The sequence below is a fragment of the Alosa pseudoharengus genome, unplaced genomic scaffold, assembly GCF_046254945.1.
Source record: "Alosa pseudoharengus isolate Yale_2024_CS ecotype anadromous, Long Island Sound unplaced genomic scaffold, YU_APseudo_1.1 YU_APseudo_1.1_scf_21, whole genome shotgun sequence".
Classification (NCBI taxonomy): domain Eukaryota; kingdom Metazoa; phylum Chordata; class Actinopteri; order Clupeiformes; family Clupeidae; genus Alosa; species Alosa pseudoharengus.
Window position 1 is genome coordinate 27,310,777 of NW_027468674.1, and position 24,938 is coordinate 27,335,714.

Consider the following 24,938-nt stretch of genomic DNA (forward strand, 5'->3'; position numbering starts at 1 on the left):
TTAAACACAAAAGTGTAAATCTAAATACAGACCAGGTACAAAACAAAGAACAGTATGCACAGAGATCAGTAGTGGTAAAGTTGCCATGTTTGGGAAGAGGAGCAGCCCTGCCAGTCAGACCACACTGCAAATATGAACTCAGGGTTGACTTTTCAATATCCTCATTATTTTACATTCACCTGCTTACTATGTATGTATGTATCTGCTCTTCCCAATGCCACCAACCCTGAATAATATATCAGCCGTGAGCCAACACACAGGTGCTTGTTATGGGTTTCATTCTGAGAGGATTCTGGGTATGTGAGACTGACCACCATTGTGGCCGAATTGAACATTAAGTAACATCCTGTGCACACTGCAGCACACTTGGTTTACTCTGTCAAGTGCACAGGTTTTGGAAGTTAATCTTTTAAGTACACAACATACCACCCCGTGTCCTCCTATCGGCTCCTGCCAAAGAGGTTCCCTGGGGTCACATTCCTAATCAGAGTGCCTTGTAATGGTCAACTCTTGATGTTAGTTATCAAAAAATTTACATTCAACATTTCAGCATTGACAACAGTAACAAAAACAAAGGTTCACAATTTACACAATCGAATTCCTGGAGAGACATGCTGGTGGACTGGTGTTTACTCTGGCCTCAGGCATATTTCAGTTTAATTGATTTGTCACCCTGCTTTCACACTAAGCCTTGGGTACTGGCCTCAGACAACACCATCTTGGCTCTAATTCCTGTTCTGTTTAATCTGCCAGCCTTTGACCCACGAGACAAGCAAACACGTTTCGTGACAAATCTGCCGACAGCCACCACAGCGTGTGATGCCCAACCCTAAACTATTTTTAGTTGACATTAAAATAGCAACATTATGCATGGGTAATTTCCATTTGTGTATTTGCAGATGTTGAAATTAAAGTCCTAAATAAATAAATAAATGATGTGTAAATGGCAAAAAAAAAAATATTTACAAAATAAATTTTGGGCCAGCCCCCCAGGACCTGCCAAAGCCTCCGTCAGACATATAAACAATCGAGACATAAAAACATTTGCTTCATAATTCAATAGATGTCGTCTGAATGGTGAGTCACCCAGTTTAATATCTGTGTGTGTCAGCCCTCTAGGAACTGAAGAGCCGGTCCTCACACAGCTCGGCGGGGGATTTGGTGGCTCCACCGAACACCTCCACATCGCTGTCGGCCCAGGCCACCATGTTGCCCGGCATGTAGCTGGTGCAGTTGGCCATGCCCAGCACGTCCTGGGGCCGCAGGACACGGTCCCAGATGTTGAAGTGACTCAGCTCGCCCACGAAGGCCTGGGTGGCGTCGAAGCGGCCGCCCACGATGTCCTGTTGAGGCCATAAACGACAGGCCTCGTTAAGACAACAACAGACTATTTTTAATCTTTGCCTCTTATAGGAGGATGCACTGGGTGCTACTTTACTACTCAACCCTATACGTTATCTGCTCCATCAAAGAGGATGACCGTCTCAATCTGCTGGACATCCCGCTGCCACGGGAACTATCAACACGTTACGACTTGTTTGTTATCAGTGCCACCCACTGAGTGTCCTTAAGCTACAGGAAAGCTGTAAGGCTACAGAGGCAAGGTAGCTGAAACTTGTCAGGTACACAAAATTTTACCTTATTGGCTTGTACAGAGAAACAGAGAGAAATAGTACAGTAAAGCTCATTACAGTGTACAATTACAATCCATGTCACCGCATATACAGTATCAGTATTGAATTATTGATGAATTATTGACGCCATTTCTCAGCCTGCTTTGCCAACAACACCTCAACAACAACAACGAGAAAAGCTTTGGACAGAAAATGTGTTTTTCTTATCTTTCCAGAGACCACATTCTTTGTGCCCTGCAACACTGCTCCACACGACAACTCAAGTGAAGAATACTGCAGTGTGCTCAAGGACAGCTTCAGCCTCACACCTGACCCATGCCTCACTCATAGGCTTTTTTGAAGGTCTTCCACATTCACAGAGAAACACTACTTCACATGAGAATGGGAAGAGTTCAGATGCAAAAGGCCTCTAAACGCCACCTCCGTGAAAAATGAGATAATGAACGATGGTGAGTGAATGCTCTTAGTACATAGTATATGCAGAGGCGGACAGAGTACACAGCTTCATTACTTGAGTAAAAGTACAGATACCCTTTGCTAAATTTTACTCAAGTACTAGTAAAAGTACAACAGTCAGATGTCTACTTAAGTAAAAGTATTGAAGTACTTGTTTTTAAAAGTACTTGAGTATCAAGAGTACAAGAGCCTACATTGTTTTGCATTACTACTGCCACAGTGCTTACATTTATGTACAGAAACGTTCTACATGGAGTTATGAAAAATTTTAATGTTAATACCTTGGAGAATGTAAAAGGAATTGAAAGTAAAATGAAGTCATTTTCATCTTTTTACCATGTTGCCAGGGATGGGCAGTATTTCTAATACATGTATATAAAATACGTATTTCAAATACAAAATACTATTTTGTAATTGAAACACTTGAAGCGAAAACTATCATTAACTAGTCTGTCAAGGTGGGGCCACGGGATGGCACATTCCAGGGATGGACCTGCTGCCTCTTCATCCATTGTTTCATCCATGGTTTTGTCTCTTATCTAAATCTGACCATGGAGTTGACTTTGGTGGAAAGCTGAAGGTGATTGCTGATAGGCTGTCCCAATCACAACAAATTGAGGGTTTCCGAGATTTTTCTTTTTTCCTTTTAGAAGAAGTAACGGGTACTCACGGTTATGGATAGAACTGTAGTGGAGTAAAGAGTACAATATTTGCCTCTCAAATGTACTTGAGTAAAGTCATGAGTACTCCGCAAAAACGATACTCGAGTAAAGTACAGATCCCTCAAAATTGTACTCAAGTACTGTACTCAAGTAAATGTACTCCGTTACTGTCCGGCTCTGAGTATATGTCGATCAAATCATTTAGCTTCAAAACCCGCTAAATACCACTCTCTTCCTGGTCTGAAATATCGATTTGTAGGCAAAAACCATAGGAGCCTGATAGAAACAATGCTCATTTAAAAGAAGAGTGCTCAGACGGATTTAGAGGGTTTGGCATCTGAACTCTTCTGTTGATGCTCTCACCTGTTCCTGGCCCAAGATGATGACTCCGTCCGGCTTGATGGGGTGCCAGGGGGCCAGGTTCTCCCCGGTGCCCACTCTCTGCCCATCCTGGTAGGCCTCCCACAGGCCGTCTCTGGTGGTCCAGGTGATGCAGATGTGGTGCCACCTTCCATCATTCACCGACAAGGGCAGCCGGGCCACCTGGAGTCAACACAGCACGGCATGAGAAGGAATGGATGGAGTCAAGAGAAGCACGTCAGGAGAGAACCATGGACATAATTTAAGGTCTACTGTATCATTAAGTACATGATAGGGATTTGATAGCATGGCTATGACTATCTTTTAATGGCTACAAAAAGATGTAGTAGAACATATACAGCTCTGGAAAAAAAATAAGAAACTACAGCGCATTTTTCTGATGTCATCCTACGGTTGCTAAGTGACATTCGAATTCGAGTTTACGGTCATATTCAAAATTAAGAGACCACTGCAAATTTTAATATGACCTTCAACTCATTCGAATGTCACTCAGCAACCGTAGGATGACATCAGAAAAATGTGCAGTGGTCTCTTATTTTTTTCCAGAGCTGTAGCTTCACATTTTGTGATTCTTGAACAAATGCACTGAACAGATACTCTTGAAGAGATTTTATGCAGTTTTCCCCTTTTCCCTTTAATGTATTATTTGAAATGTTCTCACTCAAAGAAATTCTGCAACATTAATGTATTGATCAAACACCAAGTGAAAACCACTACAACTGTGTGTGTACGAACTTGTAACCTAGACCATAACATGCCATTTGAACATCTAGTTGGATAATACAGATTTTACACCTATACAGTCACAGTCTTCCCAAACCCTCTGCACAATGAGCGGTGTGTTTGTGCAAGAGGAAAGGTCAGGCTGTTATCTGTGATTCCGCTAAGCCGCTTTCCCTGAAGGACAGTGAACAGTTTCCTCTTACTTTTATCTCTAGGAAGTGACATCAGCTGTGACACTGATGAAGCACTGTGGTCCAAAGGAGAGAAGACACTAGAGACTATACCATGTGATGTGCCTTTGAAAGGAATCTTCCACGTCACTTTAGTTCATATTTTTTACATGTTACATTTTTTCACATGTTCCATTTTGCATGCTTTGTGATCACTTTTGTGTCAATGCTTGTGTGTGATCATTATTTTATGGAACAGTTGTTCATACAACTGTTAGATCCAGTCAACCGACTTATTAATTTCGGCCTGGATAAGCAGTCTTGTGTCTCCAGCCGAATCAAAGCCTTTCCCAATCCAACTCTCACTTGTGTCATTTTGCTTAATTACAGCACAATCAGAGAAGGTGCTATCAGAGCTGGTAATAAGGATCTTTGGCAGAAATAGGCTTTGTATCACGTCTCCATGACTAGCAGCACTTTGTACAGTTTAGAAATATTTGATGATTTAAGGCTGTTGATATATGAAGAAGAATTCTATAATTAGAGCTGAAAATCCCATGAGGGATGAAGCGGAGCAGTAATCAAGGATCTTTGATATTACTGCAACTCTATGAAGCCTTTGGTAAACACTCGACTGGAGGTGTTTACGTAAGGCAGTTTGTATTGATTGTTGCCATACTGGTTTAATATTGTTCAGTGTCCCAGCGAGTAAGTTCATTTCCAGCCTGGGCTTGGATCTTGGTGAGGCATGATTGATATTGAGTTTGCAGAGAAGAAACCCAGAGGCAGAGTCTAAATGGCCTCCCATCAGAGCCATTACAGAAATGCCATCGACTGGATCACCACAGGCAGGTGTCCCTCTGCCACTGTCATACATCCCATACAGATCACTGCCAGGCAGAAATATAAAGCAATAATTGGGTTATTTCTAACACTAATATTGTAAAGCATTGTTCTCTTTTAGATAACTTTGTTGGTCTAAAAGCATGTTTTAGACAACAATATTGTGTTGTTATAAAGGCTTTCTTCAACCAAATGTATCAAAAAACAAGTGAACTGATAAACAAGTTAATTGAATATAATTAATTTGGCAATTACTTATTAAGGGCTTTTTTTTGCGAAAGTAGCAAACATTAGGCAGATGTGTGTGTTTGAAATCAGTTCAAAACAGGCTTTGACATGAGGTTGTGAGGACGTGATTAGAGAGGCAGAAGCGGACTCCTACTCTGTGTACTTTGTGTTGTCAGATACACTCAGCAATAGTATTAGCCTTAGCATTTTGGGAGATGCCCCTCAGCAAATGGGACAAACTGTGGCGCAGAACTGAATCCCAAACAACGGAAATCGTGAATCATCACAGAGCCACAGGTAAGCCTCAGTTCTCTCTCAGGGTTTAAAGCAGAGAAAATGTCTGTGCCTGAGGTTATTCGACATGTTTTTGAAGATGTCATAGGCCTTAAGGCATATTGCCTATTTTCAAATCTTAAACGACCAAGCTATGACTGAATTCAGGCACAGTACCTGAACACTGATGCATGCTGACATACCTTATCATTGATGAGGAGTTCGATAGGGTTGTTGCCCCACTCGATGAGGACAATCTCATTGGCCTGTCCTGGTACCCCGTAGGAGAAGGGGGTCCCAATGCCAGGTGAGGAGCTGGACTTGAGCCACATGCAGACTGTGAAGGCATACATCTCAGGTAGGCTCTTCTTCACGCGGCCGAACAGGTAGTTAGTGCGTAGGGGGAGGGACAGCTTGAAATTCTCGGGGGAACGGAAGCCATTGTTGCCTGAAGCGAAATGAGTGAGAATTGTTGTTATCACACCTCAGGAACAACAGACACAGCTATTTGAAAAGGAGAATGAGGCCACAGGGTCAAAGGGCAGGAGAGTGAAGATGGAGGGAGAGGGGAGGGGGAGGGGGAGAGTGAATAAATATGACAATGGACAAATGTGTAAAAGAAAGAGTGAGTTAGCATGTGTAAAGGTGGAATGAATAAATATTACAATGATTAAATGGGTAATCATGCAGATGTATGCACAGGTGTGTGTGTGTGTGTGTGTGTGTGTGTGTGTGTGTGCGTGTGCGTGTGCGTGTGCGTGTGCGTGTGCGTGTGTGTGTGTGTGTGTGTGTGTGTGTGTGTGTGTGTGGGTGGGTGGGTGGGTGGGTGGGTGTGTGTGATGAGATATAGAAGACCTTCATTTAGTTCTCTGTGTAAGGGAAGTACCTAAAAATGATTACAGAGAGTGAGTGTGAGAAAGTGAGTGAGAGAGAGAGAGAGAGAGAGAGAGAGAGAGATAGACTGGGTAAGTCAATATGGAGGGTGGGTATGTGAACGGTGTGTGAAGTGAAATGGCTGCTGTGTGGAGGAAATGACTGAGCGCGTCTGTAATTAAAGGGCAGAGTGGCTGGCAGCAGGGGCGCCGTGGCTACCTTTCTCCAGCTCTTTGATCCGGTTCATCAGAGCGCTCAGGGTGTTCTCCGTCTGCTGCCGATGGGCCGTTGTCTCGTTGTACAGCTGCGACTTCTCCTCTTCCAGCTCGTTCACTTTCTTCAGAAGCTGACTCTCCAGGTCACCTAGGCGACTCTGCAGCAAGTCACGCAGCTCGTTGGGGAAGGAGGCCCCGGACACATTGGCTCTCATCTGCTGTTGCTTTGGGAAGGAGACATACAGTACCAAGTGTCATTCATAACAGGAAACATTTTTTAAGCAATGTAGCATATCTATAAATTAGGTGCAATCATTCTCTACACACGCCTTTTTTCTTGATGTCTGCTTACTGACTGTCTTTTGTCTTTATTGGACTGTTTGATATAGAACTTCTAGTTCTATATAGTCAATGTTATTTACATGTTGACCTCTTCCTATGTGTATTGAAAACTTCCTATTGGAAGGCCTAGGCTATGCCAGAGAGGTCAAGGAATGGATATAGATAGACTTAGTGTGGGATGATCCCCACAAATCTCCGACGCCTAGCCTACACAAAACCACTAAAATAAACAGGTCTGCACGAACATTCCCGTGACAGGTGTTGGTTTTGTCTGCATGAGAAATAAAGATTAGCCTAAGAAATTATGTAATGTTACTCTATGATTTTTGGCCAATTGTATACCAACATGAGAATATCATGTCCTACCTCTAAATTCTCAAGGCGGTCTTTAAGAGTTTGCATGGTCTTTCCCAAATTGTAAACGGTGTCATTAGGATCCCTAGGGACATCGTCCATCGTGTCCTGCTTGATTTTCCTCCATGAACCAGAGTCATCGGAAGCGGACTCGCAAAGAGTTAGTTTAGATGTCAACTCCTTTATGGTGCCCAGGTGGTTGACGATGGTTTCTTTCTGCTGAAGTATGGTTTCACGGAGCTGCATTACGGTGTTTCGCAGCTCCTCTTCTTGAGCCGAGGATGTCTGTAACGGCTCCGGTGGAACCGGGCAACTGTCAGACCCGATGGGTATAACAGTACACAGAAAACGTTCACCTTTCTCCGCTTGACCATAAGCAAGCCTTCCAAAAGCCAACGCGTAAAGACATATTACTCCTAACTGGAAGCTATTCATAATGAAAAAAGAGATTTAAAAAAATGTCAGCAAGTCACTTCTCTGAATCCTTTTCCGTTTAAAGTCTTCTCAGTATCATTATAACTTCAAATTTAAGAGTTTAATTTTCTGTAACACTGACAGAATGGATCACGAATAGAAACTCGTTAATCGGTGCAAAATGAGCAGCAAAAAGGTTTTCTCGTCGTTGTCAAAGACCGCTCTTCGGCAGCACTTCAACATCGTTGACCGGGCGTTGTGGTTCTGAAAGGACAGCGACATAAAACAGATTACCGCCTTGTGTTCGCTGGCCCATAAGGGGATTTCGGATTGGTTGTAGTATAGACGTCACACCACCCCTACAGAGTTGACGTTTAGAATGTGCCAGCCAAGAGGAATTGCACTTGATAGGCAATGCTGTTGAGAACGTCTCACATTACTTGCTTACAACATCTTTGTATTTTGAAAGACTGCATGTTAGCAACTATGACAACCTGCAGTCAGTCAGACAGAAGGACTGAAACTGCTCTGGTAAAGGTATGGCACACGCAGGCTACAGACTCGTGTAAACTGTCCTGGTATTTTGTTAGCCATGTATATAACTCATGACACTGGATCTAATATTGGTTGGGTTCAGTCTCAATTAAAGGCCGCTTTAATTCCAGTGTTTCAGATGGTTGGTTGATGGCAGATGGTTGACTTTTCAATAATCATGATTTAAAGTCATGGTAAAACAGATTAGACTCTGTTCGAGAGAAAAAAGAAAAACCATATTTGAGCTATAGGCCTACTTTAGTGCCTGCCTGGAGCATTATGGAATTGATAGTTGTCTTACAATCAGACGTACAATACTGAAGACAGACTTACAATATGAAGCTTTCTTCATAAATTTATAAGTCTATTTTTATACTTTTAAGTTATAGTCCTGCTAATGCTTAAGTAGCCTGCAATCTGTCTTTGAATTGTGGCCTCTAGTTTCATGCAAACTTAACTTGACAAATTTGGCCAGAAGAGTATTATAGTGGGCAGATGTTCATTGTACATGTTAACAGTACGCATCAAAGTGAAGTTATTGAAGGAGACATAAACAGTAGGTTTAATTCAACTTTTACTGAAGAGCTTTTGCCAGAAGGGGCATAAAATAAAAATAAAAAAATAAAAAACAACAGAAGAACCAGACGCCAAAAAGGGATTTCCTGTCCTCCCTCCTGTCTCCAGTCCAAGGGCTAAGCACTTTTTCACACTTTGTCATTTGCCATGTTGAAATCTGCGTTGTCACCTTCCCCTGTGCTGGCTTTCGCTCTGATGCTGTTTACATCTGTACATTACAGAGGAAAGTTAGTCAGAAAAACACAAACTAAAGGGTTTAATTTCAATCAAGTTGTTCCCTTGTAAATGAATATCTGGTACATACCATTCTTTGGCAATTTGTTCCCAGTTTCATTATTCAAGTGCTCAGCAAAAATCAGAGTCAGATCTGGAAAAAATGACATGCATTATGTAGCACTCTTCCTCAATGTGTATGATTACGTCAAAAAGTCACTTATGTGTTTTGATCTTTTGTTCTACTGGCCTATCTGCACTTCTACTCACTCAGAGTGCTCTCCACTTCCTCCAGGATAATGTGATGTCCATCAGTGTTGTTGTTTTTCTCAACGTTGTCCATAAGGTTGTGAAGAATACTCTGTCCATCACCTTCCATTTTCTTGTTATCGTTCTCCATCTGTTCCAGTTTGCTCTCCAATGAAGCATTCCCATAATTCAACACATTCAGGGTCATAACATCTGGGTTACTCATGAGAAGTTCTTTAGCCCTCTTGTTGGCTCTGTCCACGTGTATCTTCAGCAGCTCACTAATGAGACGCTTCTGGAGTGCCTGCTTCATCTTCTTTCTGCTTTTCTTTTCATTGCTGTAACTGTCCTCATCAAGGTGGACACCCAAATTGAACAATTCTAGATTCAGCTCCCACATTTTGTATTTCTTGACCTTTTTCTTAATGGCAGCTGAACCATCATCCCTCTTCTGCCGTGCTGCAATGCAGCAGGTCAGAAACCAGAACATCCACATTATATCAGGCTACCATAAAATCAACAATCAACCAACTTCTAGGACAACATAAGAAAGAGTGACCAAGAATTGCAGTTTAGAATTGTACAGTAGCTGTATGTTCTAAGACATCACAATGTTGCTAAGCTGCATCTGTGACAGAAACAATAGTTTGATGCTGAGAGTGGAATTTGAGAACATTCCATGGAATGATGTATTTATCTGGTAATCTGACTCTCTTGATGATATTCACATGGTTATGGTTATGATTATATTATTTTGCAGACGCTTTTGTCAAAAGTGACTTACAAATAGTTAAAAATTAACAGTGAACAGATTTAATATGGTCAACATGGGTAAAGTGGGACCATATTGGAAATGTTATGTTCTTTGCAACTTTATCCTAAAGTCAAGTCAACTTTATTTTTAAAGCACATTTAACACAACAGAATTGATCCGAAGTGTTTCACATATAAAAGCAAAACAAGACAAAACAATAATAATAATAATAATAATAATAATAATAATAATAATAATAAAATACAATAAGACAATAAGGTATATGACACTAAAGCCATATAATAACATAATATATTTTTTAGAAAGCTTGGGTTGTCCTTCACACAATTTAAACATTAAAAAGGATAAATAACAAATGCAGCTAAAAATATAGCTGCAAGCAGCAATGAGGGGGCCAAACAGTTGAGCAGAAGTTGTCATGGCAACGCAATATTGTTACATTATACACACACTCAGTTAACCCCCCAAAGGTTAATAAATTGATTGTGCATCTTCAGGATGTGGTCCCGAGTCCACGTACCAAGTTTGGTGTCGATACGATAAAGTGTTGCAAATTATAGCACCCCTAGTGGTCAAAGGTTGCTAAAACTATTTTGTGTCCTCAGGATGTGGTCCCGAGTCCATGAACCAAGTTTGGTTTCGATATGTGAAAGCATTGCTGAGATATGAGCTAATCTTCTGTTACTCTAGCGCCCCCCCCCCCCCTAGTGGTTGAAGGTCACCATATTTATTCTGTGCCCTCAGGATGAGGTCCCAAGTCCATATACTAAGTTTGGTTTCGATACGTGAAAGCATTTGCTGAAATATAAGCCCACTTCCTGTGATTTTAGCGCCCTCCTAGTGGTCAAAGGTCATCAAATTTAATGAGCCTCCTCCTAATTGGGTCCTGAGCCCATGTACCGAGTTTGGTTTTGATACGTGAAAAAAGCCTTGCTGAGATATCACTATGGCTTTGCTGCCAAACTTTATTGGTCATCACAGGCAATAGGTTTTGAATATGGGTCCAAAAAGCAATGCATTTGTGAGTCATGGTCTGAAGATAATCTGCGCCAAGTTTCGTGAAAATCGGAGAAACTTTGTGACCCGTGAAAACTTGTAAGTGTTTTTGATGAAATTCAATATAGCGGATGGTCCAACATGGCGGATATTAACGGTATGGGGTGCGTTGAGTTCAGCCTCATCCAAGGATTTCAACTATACCTCGATGTTCGAAATTGGGCATACGGTTCAAAAGTTAAGTGCATGAATGCAATGTCAACTTTGACCCATTGGTGGCGCTAGACTGCCTTTGGTTTAGACCTGAAACATCAAATGTCAAAAGCATATAACAATTTGCTTTTGGTACAGCAGCTTTAATCACTCAATCTAAATCTGTAACCATTATTAAGATGACAGCCCTCAATATTCTTGTAGCCATGAATTCTCTTACAATGCTCTGGTGTCCTACTTTAAATGTTAGTGTCTTGACAGATTGGTTAAAACAATCATTGGCCACAGACAGGAAATGATGCAACATATGGGCCTCCCACTTGACAGTAACCAACACCAGCCCTGTCAACCGTCAGACCGGAGAGACGGGAGTCCAGTGGTAGAGAGCACGTATCCATCTGAGGGCTTTGAGCTCCGAACTGGTAAAGAAGTGGCTGGCTTTCCCCCTTAAGTCTTTGTGTGATTAAGACTCAAGGCACAGGAGGCATGAATGACATTTAATAGGCTTCCCAACAGGAGTAGTGGACTGATAATCCATAATCTACTTACATCCATTTTACTTACACTTGCTCATTGGATGAACATTTTACATTTGATGTCCACATTTAACGCATGCTTGCCAACAATTTTCATCTTTCCTTTAATAATGATTTTCTTAAAGTATACTGTATTTTACAGTTGTGTGAGGAGCCTAATTGCAGTCACTGAGGCTTCTAATGCTTTTCATGTTAGCAAATTACATTTAAACTCATCACTGGTTCAAGTAGAAAGACTTAAATATCTTTCCACTGTAAAAACTATTACATATCTGGTCCAGATAATTATTCCAATTACAAGGACATGGCCCCTAGAGCATTTTAGGGTTAAGTGCCTTGTTCAGAATGGTGGCATACTGGAAGTCTAGAGCACCCTGTATTATTTTCTGTTTCGTAAGATGCCTTCTTGACACACAACTTTGGTGAAACTATGAAAGACTAACCACTTGAATATAAACAAATTATACCAGTCAATACAATCCATTTAAAGAGCACACGATTACGTGGAATTTGCATTTCTGTGATCACACTGCATGACGTACTATGCACTTCCTGTGCACTTACTAATGTATTCAACAAGGATGGTTTTGTAACGCTAAAAGCTATTCAACCACACAACTTTTTTTATGGACTTCTGATGGGGATGAGCTCAGGGCCTGCTCCTCATCGAGGGTCAGAGAGTTCCCTTTCCAGCTCTGTTGTCTCAGACCTCAGAACGGCAGTGGGGCCATCTAAAAAACACATGACGCATTATTCAATTTCACAGAAACACACCACTCTCCTGTGCTTTCCATCAGAGCCCAAGTGGAACAAAAAGCACCTTTGTGCAGCTGAGCCTTAGCACTCATGGAGTAGTATAGAATATGGATGTGAATGGAGCCTGCCATGCTCACTCACAAAGGATGCTTATTAAAGACCATACCCCCCCCCCCCTCTTTGCCCATTCACTCCGATCTAGTGGAGCACTGAACATGTGAGAGATGAGCGGAAAGGATCTTAGCCTTGGCACATTAGCTGTTGGTTGTTCTAAATAAGGCCAAGTAATGAATTGCTGGTCTTTATTCACTAATGCCCTCTGGATCATGCCCCATTGTTGTTCAGGCTTACAGTAAATACCTCCATTAGTGACAGCCAAGATTGGTTCTTAACTTATTTATGTTGAATTACTCTCTCCCACAGTGTTCTCCAATCACACTCACCCACATATGGATGGCTAGAGATTCTTTTTCCATATCAAGCGGGATTACCAAGGACCAACAGTAACTTGATTCAGTGTTCTCCAGTAGGCTACATTACTCATATTTTCATCACAGAATGCACCTGTCTTTCAAGTCGGCTTGCTGATGTCTGCTATTGTATGTATTCATTGTCGGTCTGTACGGATAAATGCGACAGTAAAATGGCACTTATGTCCAGATGAGGCATATTTGAAATGCAAAAGTGCAAATTAAATTCATTGGTCCCCAGTCTGCCAGATGTACCAGTCCCCAATATTTGGATGCACCCATGCAGCTTCCAGAATGGGTGACTGATAGATCTGAGCTGGGCATCAGTGTGGGTTACCTCCGTGATGGGCTTGTACATTCATAGTCCAGTTGAAAATCATCCATTGAAATGCTAATGCAACCTTATCTCTCTCCAGGGGCAGAGTCCTCCATCTGGACATCTATTCCAGTTGCACCCTCTCAGGACAGTGATTGGCTTTCTATTACTTTGAGAGAGCAAGAATCCAGTTCAAGGCTTCATTAAACAATTAAATTGGTGCTGGTAAAAAAAATGCCTGGAAAGTTACCTGAAGCTATTTAATGACTCTCATTAAAAAGTTCTAGTTTTAAAATGACAATAATGCTAACCAGCCTACTGACCTAGTGTAATAGAGGGTAAGGATATTATAGAGGTTTTACAGAACACCATATGATTATTATACACTATCAGCTACTATATCTAAATCTTATACTATAGTTCTTTTTCGTAAGGGAGATTTCTGCCCTCAGTAAAAGTTTGTTAATATAATATAATGTATTGAAGTGAAATATCATTTTGAGGATGAAAATGTGCTTTATGCCAACAAATGGTATTTTTGCATTTATTTTTCCAATTGTCAAGGTGCTCCTAAGTCTAGTCATGAATAACACATACAGTTAACCAACATTATCACATATGTCCACAAGACGCCCATAAAACAAATCTGAATAGCGTAATGCTGAATAGCATTGTAAGGCAATGGACATGGGGGAGCGCATTCCCATCTTTCCACTTGTTTGGTGGAAGACTGGCGCCATCCAGAGGAGCTCTTCTCTTACCAGGATTTGTGCCAAGGCCCAGATGAATGGTTTCCACCGGGCTCAGAGCAATGGCCTGGACTGGTTCCATGTCCCAAACAGTTGAGCTGGCCTTGTGTGTGTTTGTTGGGCTAGGAGAGGCCTCACAAAGAAGCATGGTGAAAACCAGTGATGGTGCATGCAGAGATGTTGAAGTCAATATCAGGGTTTTGCAAAGAGCAAGACTGAAGAAAATCTAATGAAAAGAAAAAGAAGGGCTGTAAAGAAGAACAGCTGAAATATTCCCACTAGATGCGGAATTTCTTGACTGCAACAACAGGCTAGTGCAAAGTGGTCATTTGTCCTCAAGTGACACCACAAGTCTTGACACAGGTTATTCACTTCCCTCAGAAAATTTACACCCTTCACCTCATTAATTTCTGATCTGAAAAGGGTTTTCAGAGAATTCTAAGAATCAGTCAGGTATTCGCCTTATTCACCTGACGGCCAGAACGAAGCTAGGGTACACAGGCCTGTTCTTCTTCTTTAGTGAGTTTTTTTTAGCAGTTTGCAAACTGAGTGCATTACCACCACCATATCTGCTGGACTTCGGTGTAATGGCAAGTGTACCCTTTAGCCTCGTTCTGGCCGCCGGGTGAATAAGGCGAATTGTGCCAGATTTGTTATTGACACAATACAGATGCTTTCTCAGGCCATAAGAAAGTGCACCAGTAGCTTGTTTACACGAAATTCATAAGATAAGAAAAAAGAAGTCCATGAGAATAACTCAGGTGTGTTTATTCACAATGGCCAACATTTCTGTTATATCTGATATAAAATTGAAGGACGTTCTTGAGCTATAAAGTGCATTAGCTCAGTTATAAATTCACTCTGAGGGCTGCAGATAACAAAGGAATTGAGGTAGCTGTAAGTATTTTCTATAACAGATTTTGTGAAGAAATAAATTGTAGGCCTATATTGTCTAATGATCATTACTCAATTCTGTTTAAAATTACAATAAATTACTCTGTTTGTGTCAGCTGTAATGATTATGCACGTTCTATGAAGTACAAAATATTTTCCTCCTGGGACAAAGAGTCATGGGGCAACTCAGCTGGGTCTTCCTGGCTTTCATATCCTGCAGTGTAGCATCACAAGGTTAGAACTAAACATTTTGATTCTTAATTTCAGATATCAAATGAATAACAAAATAAAATATAGAAATCATATTATGACATATTACCAAATGGCCTAGCATTCATATGTCTTTCATCTTTAACAGTATCTTTCACAGATACAAGAGACCTGTCAGGGAAAGTCTTCACCTTTCCAGAAAAGGGAAGCACAGCTTATGTGAGACTTACCCCATCCTCCACTAAGATCCTGTACTCCGCCACCTTCTGTCTGAGGCTGAGAGTTTGATAATTATGAAATGACACTATTTGATATGGCCACCCCCACACAACCAAATAGTTTTACGTTATTTAGACAAGGTGTAGACAAAATATATCAGATCTATGTTGATGGCTTACACATGGAATTCTATGAATTACCATTCCTCGAACAAATAGAATTCTATATGTGTGAACTGGGATGCAAACACTGGCGTATCTCAGATGTTTGTCAACTGGATTCACAGTGTGAAGAAGTCACTCAAGGCTGGGAGATCCATTGCTGGAACATCCATCATACTAGGCCAACATCAGGGTAGTTATGGAGAAAGGTTCGAGTCTAGTCAGGCCTTTGTGGGACAGATCAAAGATGTGCACATGTGGGACCATGTCATTTCAAAATGTGCTATCAAGAGCTACATGCAAGGCCTGGTCCACATTCATGGTAATAATCTTAGCTGGACAAAGTTGGGTTTCTCTATTCATGGACAGGTGCTGTTAGAGGACTAACATGCTTTACAAGATCAGAGAGAAAAGTCAGTGTGATTTTGTGTAGGCCTTTATCCAAGTTTTTGGGGGTATTATGCTGCAATGATGTAAATTAAACCCTTTACCATTTCATCTAAAACATAAGTTCTGTATCAAGGTAACAAAAGACCATGTGATAAAAGTATTCAGAGAAACCTTGAATGTTATCTATCAATTTTAATTACTCGCTTCCATTCACTCTGCCCTTTGGATGTGTGCTGGAGTTTAGCCACGTTAATTGTCAATTTTGTTTGGAAGATCTCACCTTGATTAAAAAAGTGTAATGTTAGCCAGTTTTCTCTACTTAGTTTTTAGTTTTAGTTAGCTATTTTTTCAACTCTTTTAAGGTGATGTGGATTAAGTTATTTCTAAAAAATCCCTCATGTAGGCCAGTGTTTTTCAACCTTTTTTGTGCCACGGCACACTTTTGACCCTTAAAATGTCCCACGGCACACTAACATCCTGTGTGAAGAAAAAATAAGCACTCCATAGCCTAAAATTTAAAATAATACACAGATATGGCCTTATTATGGCTTCTATGCAAGACCTGCTCAATAAAACAAGCGCCCTCTGTTTCATTTGTAGGTGACTATATCTAATTTAATTGTTGTTATGAACTGGATGTTATGATTCTGTGAATACTGGATATGGGGCCCCCGTTGTACAATGCCTGCATACCACAAATAGTGCAATCATACAATCAATGAGAGCATGTGGTTATAAATGATTTGATGCAACAGTTGCTTTTCTGGACCAGTGAGTGACATTTGGGTAATTTTCTGCGGCACACCTGATGATCTCTCACGGCACACTAGTGTGCCCTGGCACAGTGGTTGAAAAACCCGTGGGAGGGCCGTGGGAGGGCTTGGTTTTTTACGTTTATACGCAATTATAACATTTCCAAGCTGCCAGATGTTATCCCATTGGTTTTTTATGTACAATCACATTTTTTCACCACACACTTATTTTATAAGGAATAATAAAAATGTTTCATATAAGAACAATAAATTTTTGGAGGATTTGGGGTTCCCAGACATTGGTATTTTTAAAAGGGACTTGTCTTGGCCAAAGTCTTTATTCAGAAATGTAAATTCTACATTCTCTTCTCTTTCTTTATGAAGGATTTTAACCAATGCATTCAATCAAACATTCAGCAATGGTCTGGAAATAACTGACATATTATGTATGTAGGTATGTAAGCTACTTTTTATTTTGTATTCAACGGCTACTTGTTCTCAAGTTTAGCCTACAATAAAAAAGTAAACTGCTGAACGCCAGTGGGTGGTCACTGCAGGCCTAGATGTCTCTGTAGGCTACTCTGCATAGGCCTACACCACTCCTTGCTTATTCTGTAAGATATAGGCCTAAGGGAAGCAGCAAAAAATATTGTAGCCTATACATAATGAGGCTAACATGGCTTATTGTTTTTCAGACCTGTGCTGCATGGGCTTTCCTTACTTTTCAAGTAGGCTATCAAAACTGCAGTAATGAGGAATTCAGGAATGCAGTAGGCTACTCTGCCTATAGGCTACTGCACTTTACTGTAGATGCAGCGGTTTTGGACATCGCCTAAACTGCATTCAGAAAAAAACTGCAGTGGGCTAGGCCTAGGCCTATAGCTGCAGTTAGCCTATCCGTCCCATAACTGCAGTTATTATTTTGTAAGGGTTAGGCGGCCGAAGTTAAACCCTACTTATCTGTAAATGTGATGAGGATGAATATGTCAGTCCCGGTAGGCCTATGCCAAATGATCTCAGGCACTTAGGCGCACAATATTGTGCGCAGCACTTAGGCTACTCTTGGCCCAATGCACTACTGCCACCTACTGCCTAGCCTTATCTTTCTGTCAAGCTTAGCCTACCCATCAGTCTTCACTGTTTTGTCTCAATTAATTAAAAGCCAACCGCCAAGTTATTTCGATATATATATATTTTTTTTTCTTTTTAAGTTTTAGATATTAGGCTAATTTAGCCATGTGCAGGATAATGCCAAATTATGCCGACTGTCCTTTCCCAAAACTACATGAACTAAAATATTTTTTGTGGAGAAATTGGAGAATTTATTTAGTTTCAAACAGCTTAAAATTTGTTGGGCTACTGTGGAATTGTGATCACAGAATATTGGATTTTAACAAAGCGTCAAGAAGACCATCGTTTTCGATGGTCTTATAACATCCACTTTGTTCATATCAATCCGCTTGGCACTATTTTGTGATGATATTGTGGTAATGGGAATGGGACAAAGTACACACGTAAGAAGAAATTCCTTTAAGTATGAGATTACTGTGGTATATATTACACGTTTGACTCACGTTTTTGTAAATAGCATGGTCTGGAAATAATAGTCTTTTAACATTGAAGCACATAGTGTAGCTCCGCCAACCCAATTGCTGGGCGGAAGTTGCAGAGGCACTCCTTCCGGTTTCTGCATAGGTAAGTTTGAAAGAGCTTTGAGGCGTTTTCTTAATAATTAAGGTTGTAAATGCTTTGTTTGGTGTTTCCCAGAGACATGCATGTGGTGTTCATATGGTATGCAAAAACGTAACATTTACAGTGTATATGTGTTTGGGATATCGCGGACATTGAGGAAAGAACAAGGACTGATTTGGCTGACTGCTAGCAATGCTGTTAGCGGTTAGCGGTTTCTTTCTTTGAGAGCGTTTGGTTAGCCCCTGATTAATTCACTGATCCTGAGGATTTTCATGGGGGTTCTCTCCAGAGATGGAAGCGAATCGCTTGTGCAGGATTTGAATACACCACAGCTTAAGATATGTGTGGATTTATTTCGCCACAGCATTGTAAATTGCGTTGATGTGCTATGGTTTAGCATGCTAGCTAGCTGCCTCTGATGTCATTTACAAGCGACTGCGTCTATCGCGAGGACAACAGCAAACAGTTTCGCGCTTTGCCGCTGCCTGCTGAGGATCACCTGAATCAGTATTTACCTATGGTATTTACAGGGAGTTCAGTAATTGAATTTGGCATATATGTAATAGTGTGAGTGTAGTATTACTCAGTCTCACCACAAACAGTTTAAATATATCAGTCCGGAAAGCATGGTCTGCGGATTATCACTGTCCTCCTAATACCTTGCCGTCGGAAGTCTGGTCCAAAAGTTTTGGAAGTGGGGTTTACCTGCATCTATCGCAGGTTTCTCAGTGCTTGTAAACTTTACTTTGTTACTTTGCTATCTATTGCTTATCCATGGTTTGTGTAAAGTGAACACATTGCAGTTAAACAGATCGTTAATTTCAATGATTGCTCGGCAGTTGGGTTGTTTTTAGTCATCATCCATAACTGTACATCTCAACATTAACATTATTTTTTAAAGTTTTAATCAAATATGGACATCGGTCGTTTGCATTTGTGGTGATTCCCTCCGATCTATGCATTTACAGGGGACATGAATTCTTATTGAGATTGGAAGCAGACACTCGTCTGCCTCACGTTAAACGCAACACTGTCTCTACCGGCTGCAACCATGGCCTTCGTGCCCGCACCCAGCCCCACGGTGGTGGACCAGACCACCCTGATGAAGAAGTACCTGCAGTTTGTTGCAGCGCTGACAGATAACAACACACGTAAGTAGCACACAGGATTCAAATGAGGAATTGATTCAATGGCCAAGGCTATGATGAGAGCGATGTGCTTTAGCTTGGATTGGTACGTGTGTGTGTGTGTGTTTGTGTGTGTGTGTTTGTTTCCTTGTACCAAAAATCTGGGCGCTGAAAGTAAAACTGATAAGATCTGAATGCCTGTTGTGCTGCTTGAAGCTCTGTTGTCTAGACCCTATACATATGTCTGATGTTTTCAACTCAACTTTGTTTCCCTCCCAGCTGATGAAACCAAGCTGAAGATGATGCAGGAAGTCAGTGAGAACTTTGAGGTAGGCCTGACATCATCCTCAGTCCTGTGCAACACATTTTCTGGCAACTTGTGAAGGCATACATATACTGAAACGGTCCATATTCTAGAATCCCTCTGGACTTTATGCTAGGAGATCCTATAGTCCTCGCTGTTTGAGTTCAACATTTTGCTGGAGCAGCATTTTGAGGTCTGTGAGTAACTCAAGTGTTTCTTTTTCATTTTAGAATGTCACATCTTCACCTCAGTACTCCACCTTTCTGGAGCACATCATCCCACGCTTCCTGACCTTTCTCCAGGATGGGGAGGTGCAGTTCCTTCAGGAGAAACCCACACAGGTAACCAGAGCATGACCAGGCTGGGAAAGCTTACTCGCCCCAACATTGACATTCATGAAGCAAAGATAATGATGACCTCAGCTAGCCTGGGAGGCCATTAACATTTTATCAAAAAATTGTTTTTCATTGGCCTCTCCTGGTTCTAACAGCATCCCTTGTGAAGCGTTGGAATAGCAGATGTAGATTTTTATGACTTAGATTTTTTTTGTACAACGGAATGGTGGTTACACTGGAATAATTCTGTGATTTATTATAATTGGCTGCCGATTCACTTACTCATATCTTCTGCCGTGAGGCTTTTTGTCTGTTTGGAAAGCCTGATTTCCTCAGAGGGCAATGCTGATGCCATTGTGTCGTTAATGTCTTTGAAATCCTGTCCCTGTTGCAGCAATTAAGGAAGCTGGTCCTTGAAATCATCCACCGCATTCCCACCAATGAGCATTTGCGCCCTCACACCAAGAACATCCTCTCTGTGATGTTCCGATTTCTGGAGGTCAGTTACCCATTAAAATATGCTCCACTTCTTGTCTTGCCGTTGCCAAAAACTTTTCTCAAAGCCAAAAAAGGAATTTCATGATTTAACCATAATGAGCAGCAAATAGCGAATGGGTCAGCCATCATGGGGTTTGCTAACAACACCCAAATACTCGGTTGTCACTTGGCATAACTGCACCTAGTGCATGGCTGCCAATCAGGAATCAGACAGCTGCCTTTGCTAATGACATCCTTGGACACAAAGGGTGTAAAGCAATGTTTGTTTTTAACAATTGTAGATTGAGAGTGAGGAGAACGTGCTCATCTGTCTTCGGATAATCATCGAACTCCACAAGCAGTTTCGTCCCCCTATCTCCCAGGAGGTAAGACTACATCACCAAAAACATTTGCCATCTGTTGGTTAGTAACATTTTTGTTTGTTAGTGTTTGCCCAGAGCCTGTGTTATTTATTGATAATAGTGCAAGTGTTAATTGATAATAGTGCAACCTTTTTGTTCTTTCTCCAGATTCATCACTTCTTGGACTTTGTGAAGCAGATTTACAAAGAGTTGCCAAAAGTCGTGGTAAGCTGTCCCACCCATTTAGCTGATTTGTAGTTGGCTTTTCTGCTAAAAGCAGTTTTTCTCGTGCACCTCTCTAATTGTGTGTGTGTGCTTGTGTGGCAGGCGCGGTACTTTGAGAACCCCCAGGTCATAGCGGAGAACACGGTGCCCTCTCCAGAGATGGTGGGCATGATCACGTCCGTGCTCGTGAAGACGGCACCGGAGAGGGAGGACAGCGAGACGCGCACGGTAACAGTACGCACATGCGAGCGCGCACGCACACACACACACACACACACAGAATTACACTGACATCCACTAATTTCTACATGACTATCATGTATGTGCTATCACACAAATCCTGAGTGAGTTCTACTCAGTCACCAGCCGTTTTGATTGGAGAAGTGGGCCCCTCGTTGATTAGTAACTCCTTTGCTTTTTGCCTTCTGTTGGGGCGGGGGCAAACCACTTCCTGTTATTCAGTGGTCCACTCATGCACTTTCAGGCACCATCAGCTGCTGATGCAGTGATGAGAGCGATGATCTTTAACCCAGCAGACACCCTCTGTGTGTGTCCTGGTGTGTGTGCACAAATTGCCACACAGGCTGGGTGCTGAAAGCAAAACTGATAAGATCTGAGCATCTTGGCTGGTGAAGTGCTGTGCAGCGTGGTAACAGGGCCACCCAAAGCCCAGAGATCAAACGATAGAGCGAGGTGGCAATGCCTTGGTGGGCATGTTGTACCGAGGCTATTTTAATGTTATTCTAATGTTATTCAAATGATGCGAACTCCACAATCCTTTGCATAGCATTGCATTCTCCCAATGTCATCTGAAGTCGAAAGTGTTGGATGATGTCTGGCCACTTGGGGGCATCACTGTTCTGTTGTTTTGGTCGTTTGAACATACTGTAAGCTAGGTTCAGCATACTCCTTTCCTAAAATGAGTCCTGTTGTATTTCTTCATGGCTTGAAAAGACTTTTGATTTAGCAAAGACTAGGGATGTTGAGTGTGTTTTGAAGAGATGAGTGAACACATGTAAACTCACCCTGTTTATTTTTCATTTGTCCTCCAGCACACCATTATACCACGAGGCTCACTGTCCCTGAAGGTGCTGGCAGAACTTCCCATCATTGTCGTACTTATGTACCAGGTAAGTGTGCTGTGGGATTGTACATTGGTAATGCATGGCAAAATATTTCCACCATGTAAACATGCTGGCTATGAAGGTGTTAGACTGTAAAACAGTTGCAACAGCTGTAACATGAATGCCGATGTTCTTCTATTGTGCAAGCTGACTGAACAGCTTTGTGCCACCCCAGGCCTGGGTAGTATTAGTTATTCATAAGGTTGCCTCTTGTGTGGAGGGCTTCCTTTGGTGTGGAGGTCACACTGTTGCCCAGGTTGTATTGATTGGGAATCGATCAGGCCAACCTGTGTGTGGTGTATTTCTCATCTTGGTCTCTCTTTCTTTCTCTCTTCTCTCTCTCTCTCTCTCTGCAGCTGTACAAGCTCAACATTCACAACGTGGTGTCGGAGTTCGTGCCACTCATCATGAACACCATCATGCTGCAGGTGTCACCTCAGGCCAGGTAGGATCTCTCACTCACTCACTCGCACACACACACACACAGAAGATGTTTTTAGAATGTTTTGGAACAAAGATATATGGTTGACAATGACATTGCACTTCCTTACTATGGTCCCATTAATTAAATGCCTAACTAGCATTTGGATATTTTTGGTCTTGGTATTGGTTATGGTTGACCAATAGGGGTAGCTATAGCCTTGGGCTAGCATTGAATATCAGTTCTGCTGTCAACATAAGCACCCTTTGAGATAAAGCAGATCCAACCTTTCTCCATGCTATGATGACAAACTGCAAAACCTTATTTCAGGCAACACAAGCTGTACAACAAAGAGCTGTACGCCGACTTCATTGCCGCCCAGATCAAGACTCTGTCATTCCTGGCCTACATTATCCGCATCTATCAGGTACTGCATTCATTCACCCATTTGTTACAATTGTGTGCTGTCCGTAAACTAGGCCTGGTTCTTGTGGGTCTTTGAAATCCATGAAAGTCTGAAACTAGAGAAGCAAAATAGACCCCTGAAAGGTTTTGAAATGATAGATATTGGTCATTGAAAGTGCTTGACTGAATAAGAAAATAAATATAATATTGATGGATTTATATAAATGTTCAGAGTTGAAAAGGCACAAGAGCACATAGTCTACTATCTGTGTAACACATAATTCTGTTCTCACATTCAAGCTTCTCCTGTTCTTTTTTTAATGGTTGGCTGTGAGGCTCTGTAAAGCCTGCTAGTTCTCATTACAGAAATTCTCAGTGTCGTAACAGTGATTACCTCTGATCCATGTCTTAAACTATGCCGTGCTGGGTCTGGATTTCAAGGAATCAGTCCTGGAAAACTCGGAGTCCGGAGGATTGAGAAGGAGTGGAAATCTTGACGAGGGTCTCGGTTGAATTTAAATTATACAAGCGAACTGACTCTAAATTCATTGATGGTGCGGTTCTCTGAAATTGGACTGAATTCAGAATCGCTTAATCACCCGAGTGAAATACAGATTAAATTGCCACTGCTCGTTATAGGGCTTTAATAAATGAAATCAAGTGCGGCCCTAGGTGGTGCTTGGTCATTTCGTCTCTACTCTCTTTGATTTCCCCCAAAGTCTTGTCCAAATTGAAATCTTCACCTTGCCTGGGAGTGGAATCGGGAGCGATAATGGCTGTGTGTGTGTGTGTGTGTGTGTGTGTGTGTGTGTGTGTGTGTGTGTGTGTGTGTGTGTGTGTGTGTGTGTGTGTGTGTGTGTGTGTGTGTGTGTGTGTGTGTGTGTGTGTGTGTGTGTGTGTGTGTGTGTGTGTGTGTGTGTGTGTGTGTGTGTGTGTGTGTGTGTGTCAGGACCTGGTGGGGAAGTACTCTCAGCAGATGGTGAAGGGGATGCTGCAGCTGCTTACCAACTGCCCCCCGGAGACGGCTCACCTGCGCAAGGAGCTGCTCATCGCCGCCAAGCACATCCTCACCACTGACCTGCGCAGCCGTAAGTGTCTCTCTCTCTCACACACTCACACCACTGACCTGCGCAGATGCGGAACACACACTCACAGACTCTGAGCACACATTGTTGTAGGTTAAAAACAGCAAGTCTATCTTCTGATTAGCACTACTAGATCAAAACAGACTTCCTGTTCTTTCTCAGAAAGAAATAATGTATAAATGTATGAAAGATGAATGGAATGGGGGAATACTTTCATATGATGTTAAATGTCCTTGTTTTGGACTTAAATATTAACTTAATGCTGACACTGGACTTGTATTCCACTTGAAAATGTACTTGTTTGGTAGTTACTTATTACCTTAACGTGGACACTAAAAATTGAGAAATGGATTTCACTTGACGTTATTAAAATAGCGTGGGTGGGATCCCCAGACTGAGCCAGTGTGAGCCTGCTGAGCGACGCTGTCCCAGACTCCTCACCATCCTCCCCTCAATCAATAGTGCTTGGGCAGGGAAAGTGATACACTCTGTCTAATCATTAGCCCTGTGGAGAAATCTAAATCAATCAGGCGCGCTAAACCTCCAGGAGTCCTTATTGATGTGACAAAGAAAGATGGCTGTGTGTGTCTGGGTTTATTTGTGTGTGTGTGTGTGTGTGTGGTGTTCAGAAGGTAAAACTAGATCATGGCAGAAACCAATCTCTTCTTTTGTTTTTTGCAGAGTTCATCCCATGCATGGACAAGCTGTTTGACGAGTCCATACTCATTGGTTCAGGGTACACTGCCCGGGAGACCCTTAGGTAAGAGACACACACACACACACACACTCTCACTCTGTCCTCCT

General features: G+C 41.8%; 3 protein-coding genes across 3 annotated transcripts in view; 2 read left to right on the forward strand and 1 right to left on the reverse strand.

Moving 5' to 3' along the window:
• Window positions 1-1,115: 1,115 nt before the first annotated feature.
• On the reverse strand, window positions 1,116-7,589 carry nptx2b (neuronal pentraxin IIb). Its single transcript, XM_076298801.1, has 5 exons — window positions 7,167-7,589; window positions 6,463-6,682; window positions 5,574-5,818; window positions 3,116-3,295; window positions 1,116-1,343 (listed from the first exon to the last, which is right to left on the reverse strand). The coding sequence occupies exons 1-5, from the start codon at window positions 7,587-7,589 to the stop codon at window positions 1,116-1,118; spliced, it is 1,296 nt and encodes a 431-aa protein (XP_076154916.1).
• A 7,432-nt stretch (window positions 7,590-15,021) lies between these two features.
• LOC143138307 (serum amyloid P-component-like) lies at window positions 15,022-15,822 on the forward strand. The gene is made up of 3 exons (XM_076298802.1): window positions 15,022-15,079; window positions 15,204-15,337; window positions 15,538-15,822. Exons 1-3 carry the CDS (start codon window positions 15,022-15,024, stop codon window positions 15,820-15,822), a joined length of 477 nt encoding a protein of 158 aa, XP_076154917.1.
• A 2,618-nt stretch (window positions 15,823-18,440) lies between these two features.
• Window positions 18,441-24,938, forward strand: part of trrap (transformation/transcription domain-associated protein) — a 96,172-nt gene continuing 89,674 nt past the window's right edge. Inside the window, exons 1-12 of the mRNA XM_076298803.1 lie at window positions 18,441-19,420; window positions 19,676-19,725; window positions 19,931-20,041; window positions 20,430-20,534; window positions 20,815-20,898; window positions 21,043-21,099; window positions 21,202-21,327; window positions 22,152-22,229; window positions 22,580-22,668; window positions 22,975-23,071; window positions 23,999-24,137; window positions 24,816-24,894. Of these exons, the coding sequence (XP_076154918.1) occupies window positions 19,321-19,420; window positions 19,676-19,725; window positions 19,931-20,041; window positions 20,430-20,534; window positions 20,815-20,898; window positions 21,043-21,099; window positions 21,202-21,327; window positions 22,152-22,229; window positions 22,580-22,668; window positions 22,975-23,071; window positions 23,999-24,137; window positions 24,816-24,894 (1,115 nt within the window). The 5' untranslated portion in view covers window positions 18,441-19,320. The remainder of the gene's footprint in view (window positions 19,421-19,675; window positions 19,726-19,930; window positions 20,042-20,429; window positions 20,535-20,814; window positions 20,899-21,042; window positions 21,100-21,201; window positions 21,328-22,151; window positions 22,230-22,579; window positions 22,669-22,974; window positions 23,072-23,998; window positions 24,138-24,815; window positions 24,895-24,938) is intronic.

Bases quoted from the DNA above. Each gene is read 5' to 3' on its own strand.
- LOC143138307 (XM_076298802.1), top strand. From the start codon at position 15,022: ATGGGGCAACTCAGCTGGGTCTTCCTGGCTTTCATATCCTGCAGTGTA. The intron at 15,080-15,203 runs GTTAGAACTAAA...CATCTTTAACAG, and splicing joins CTGCAGTGTAGCATCACAAG to TATCTTTCACAGATACAAGA. The intron at 15,338-15,537 runs GTTTGATAATTA...GGCGTATCTCAG, and splicing joins CCTTCTGTCTGAGGCTGAGA to ATGTTTGTCAACTGGATTCA.
- nptx2b (XM_076298801.1), bottom strand. From the start codon at position 7,589: ATGAATAGCTTCCAGTTAGGAGTAATATGTCTTTACGCGTTGGCTTTT. The intron at 6,683-7,166 runs GTAGGACATGAT...TCCTTCCCAAAG, and splicing joins ACCGCCTTGAGAATTTAGAG to CAACAGCAGATGAGAGCCAA. The intron at 1,344-3,115 runs GTGAGAGCATCA...TGGCCTCAACAG, and splicing joins TCATCTTGGGCCAGGAACAG to GACATCGTGGGCGGCCGCTT.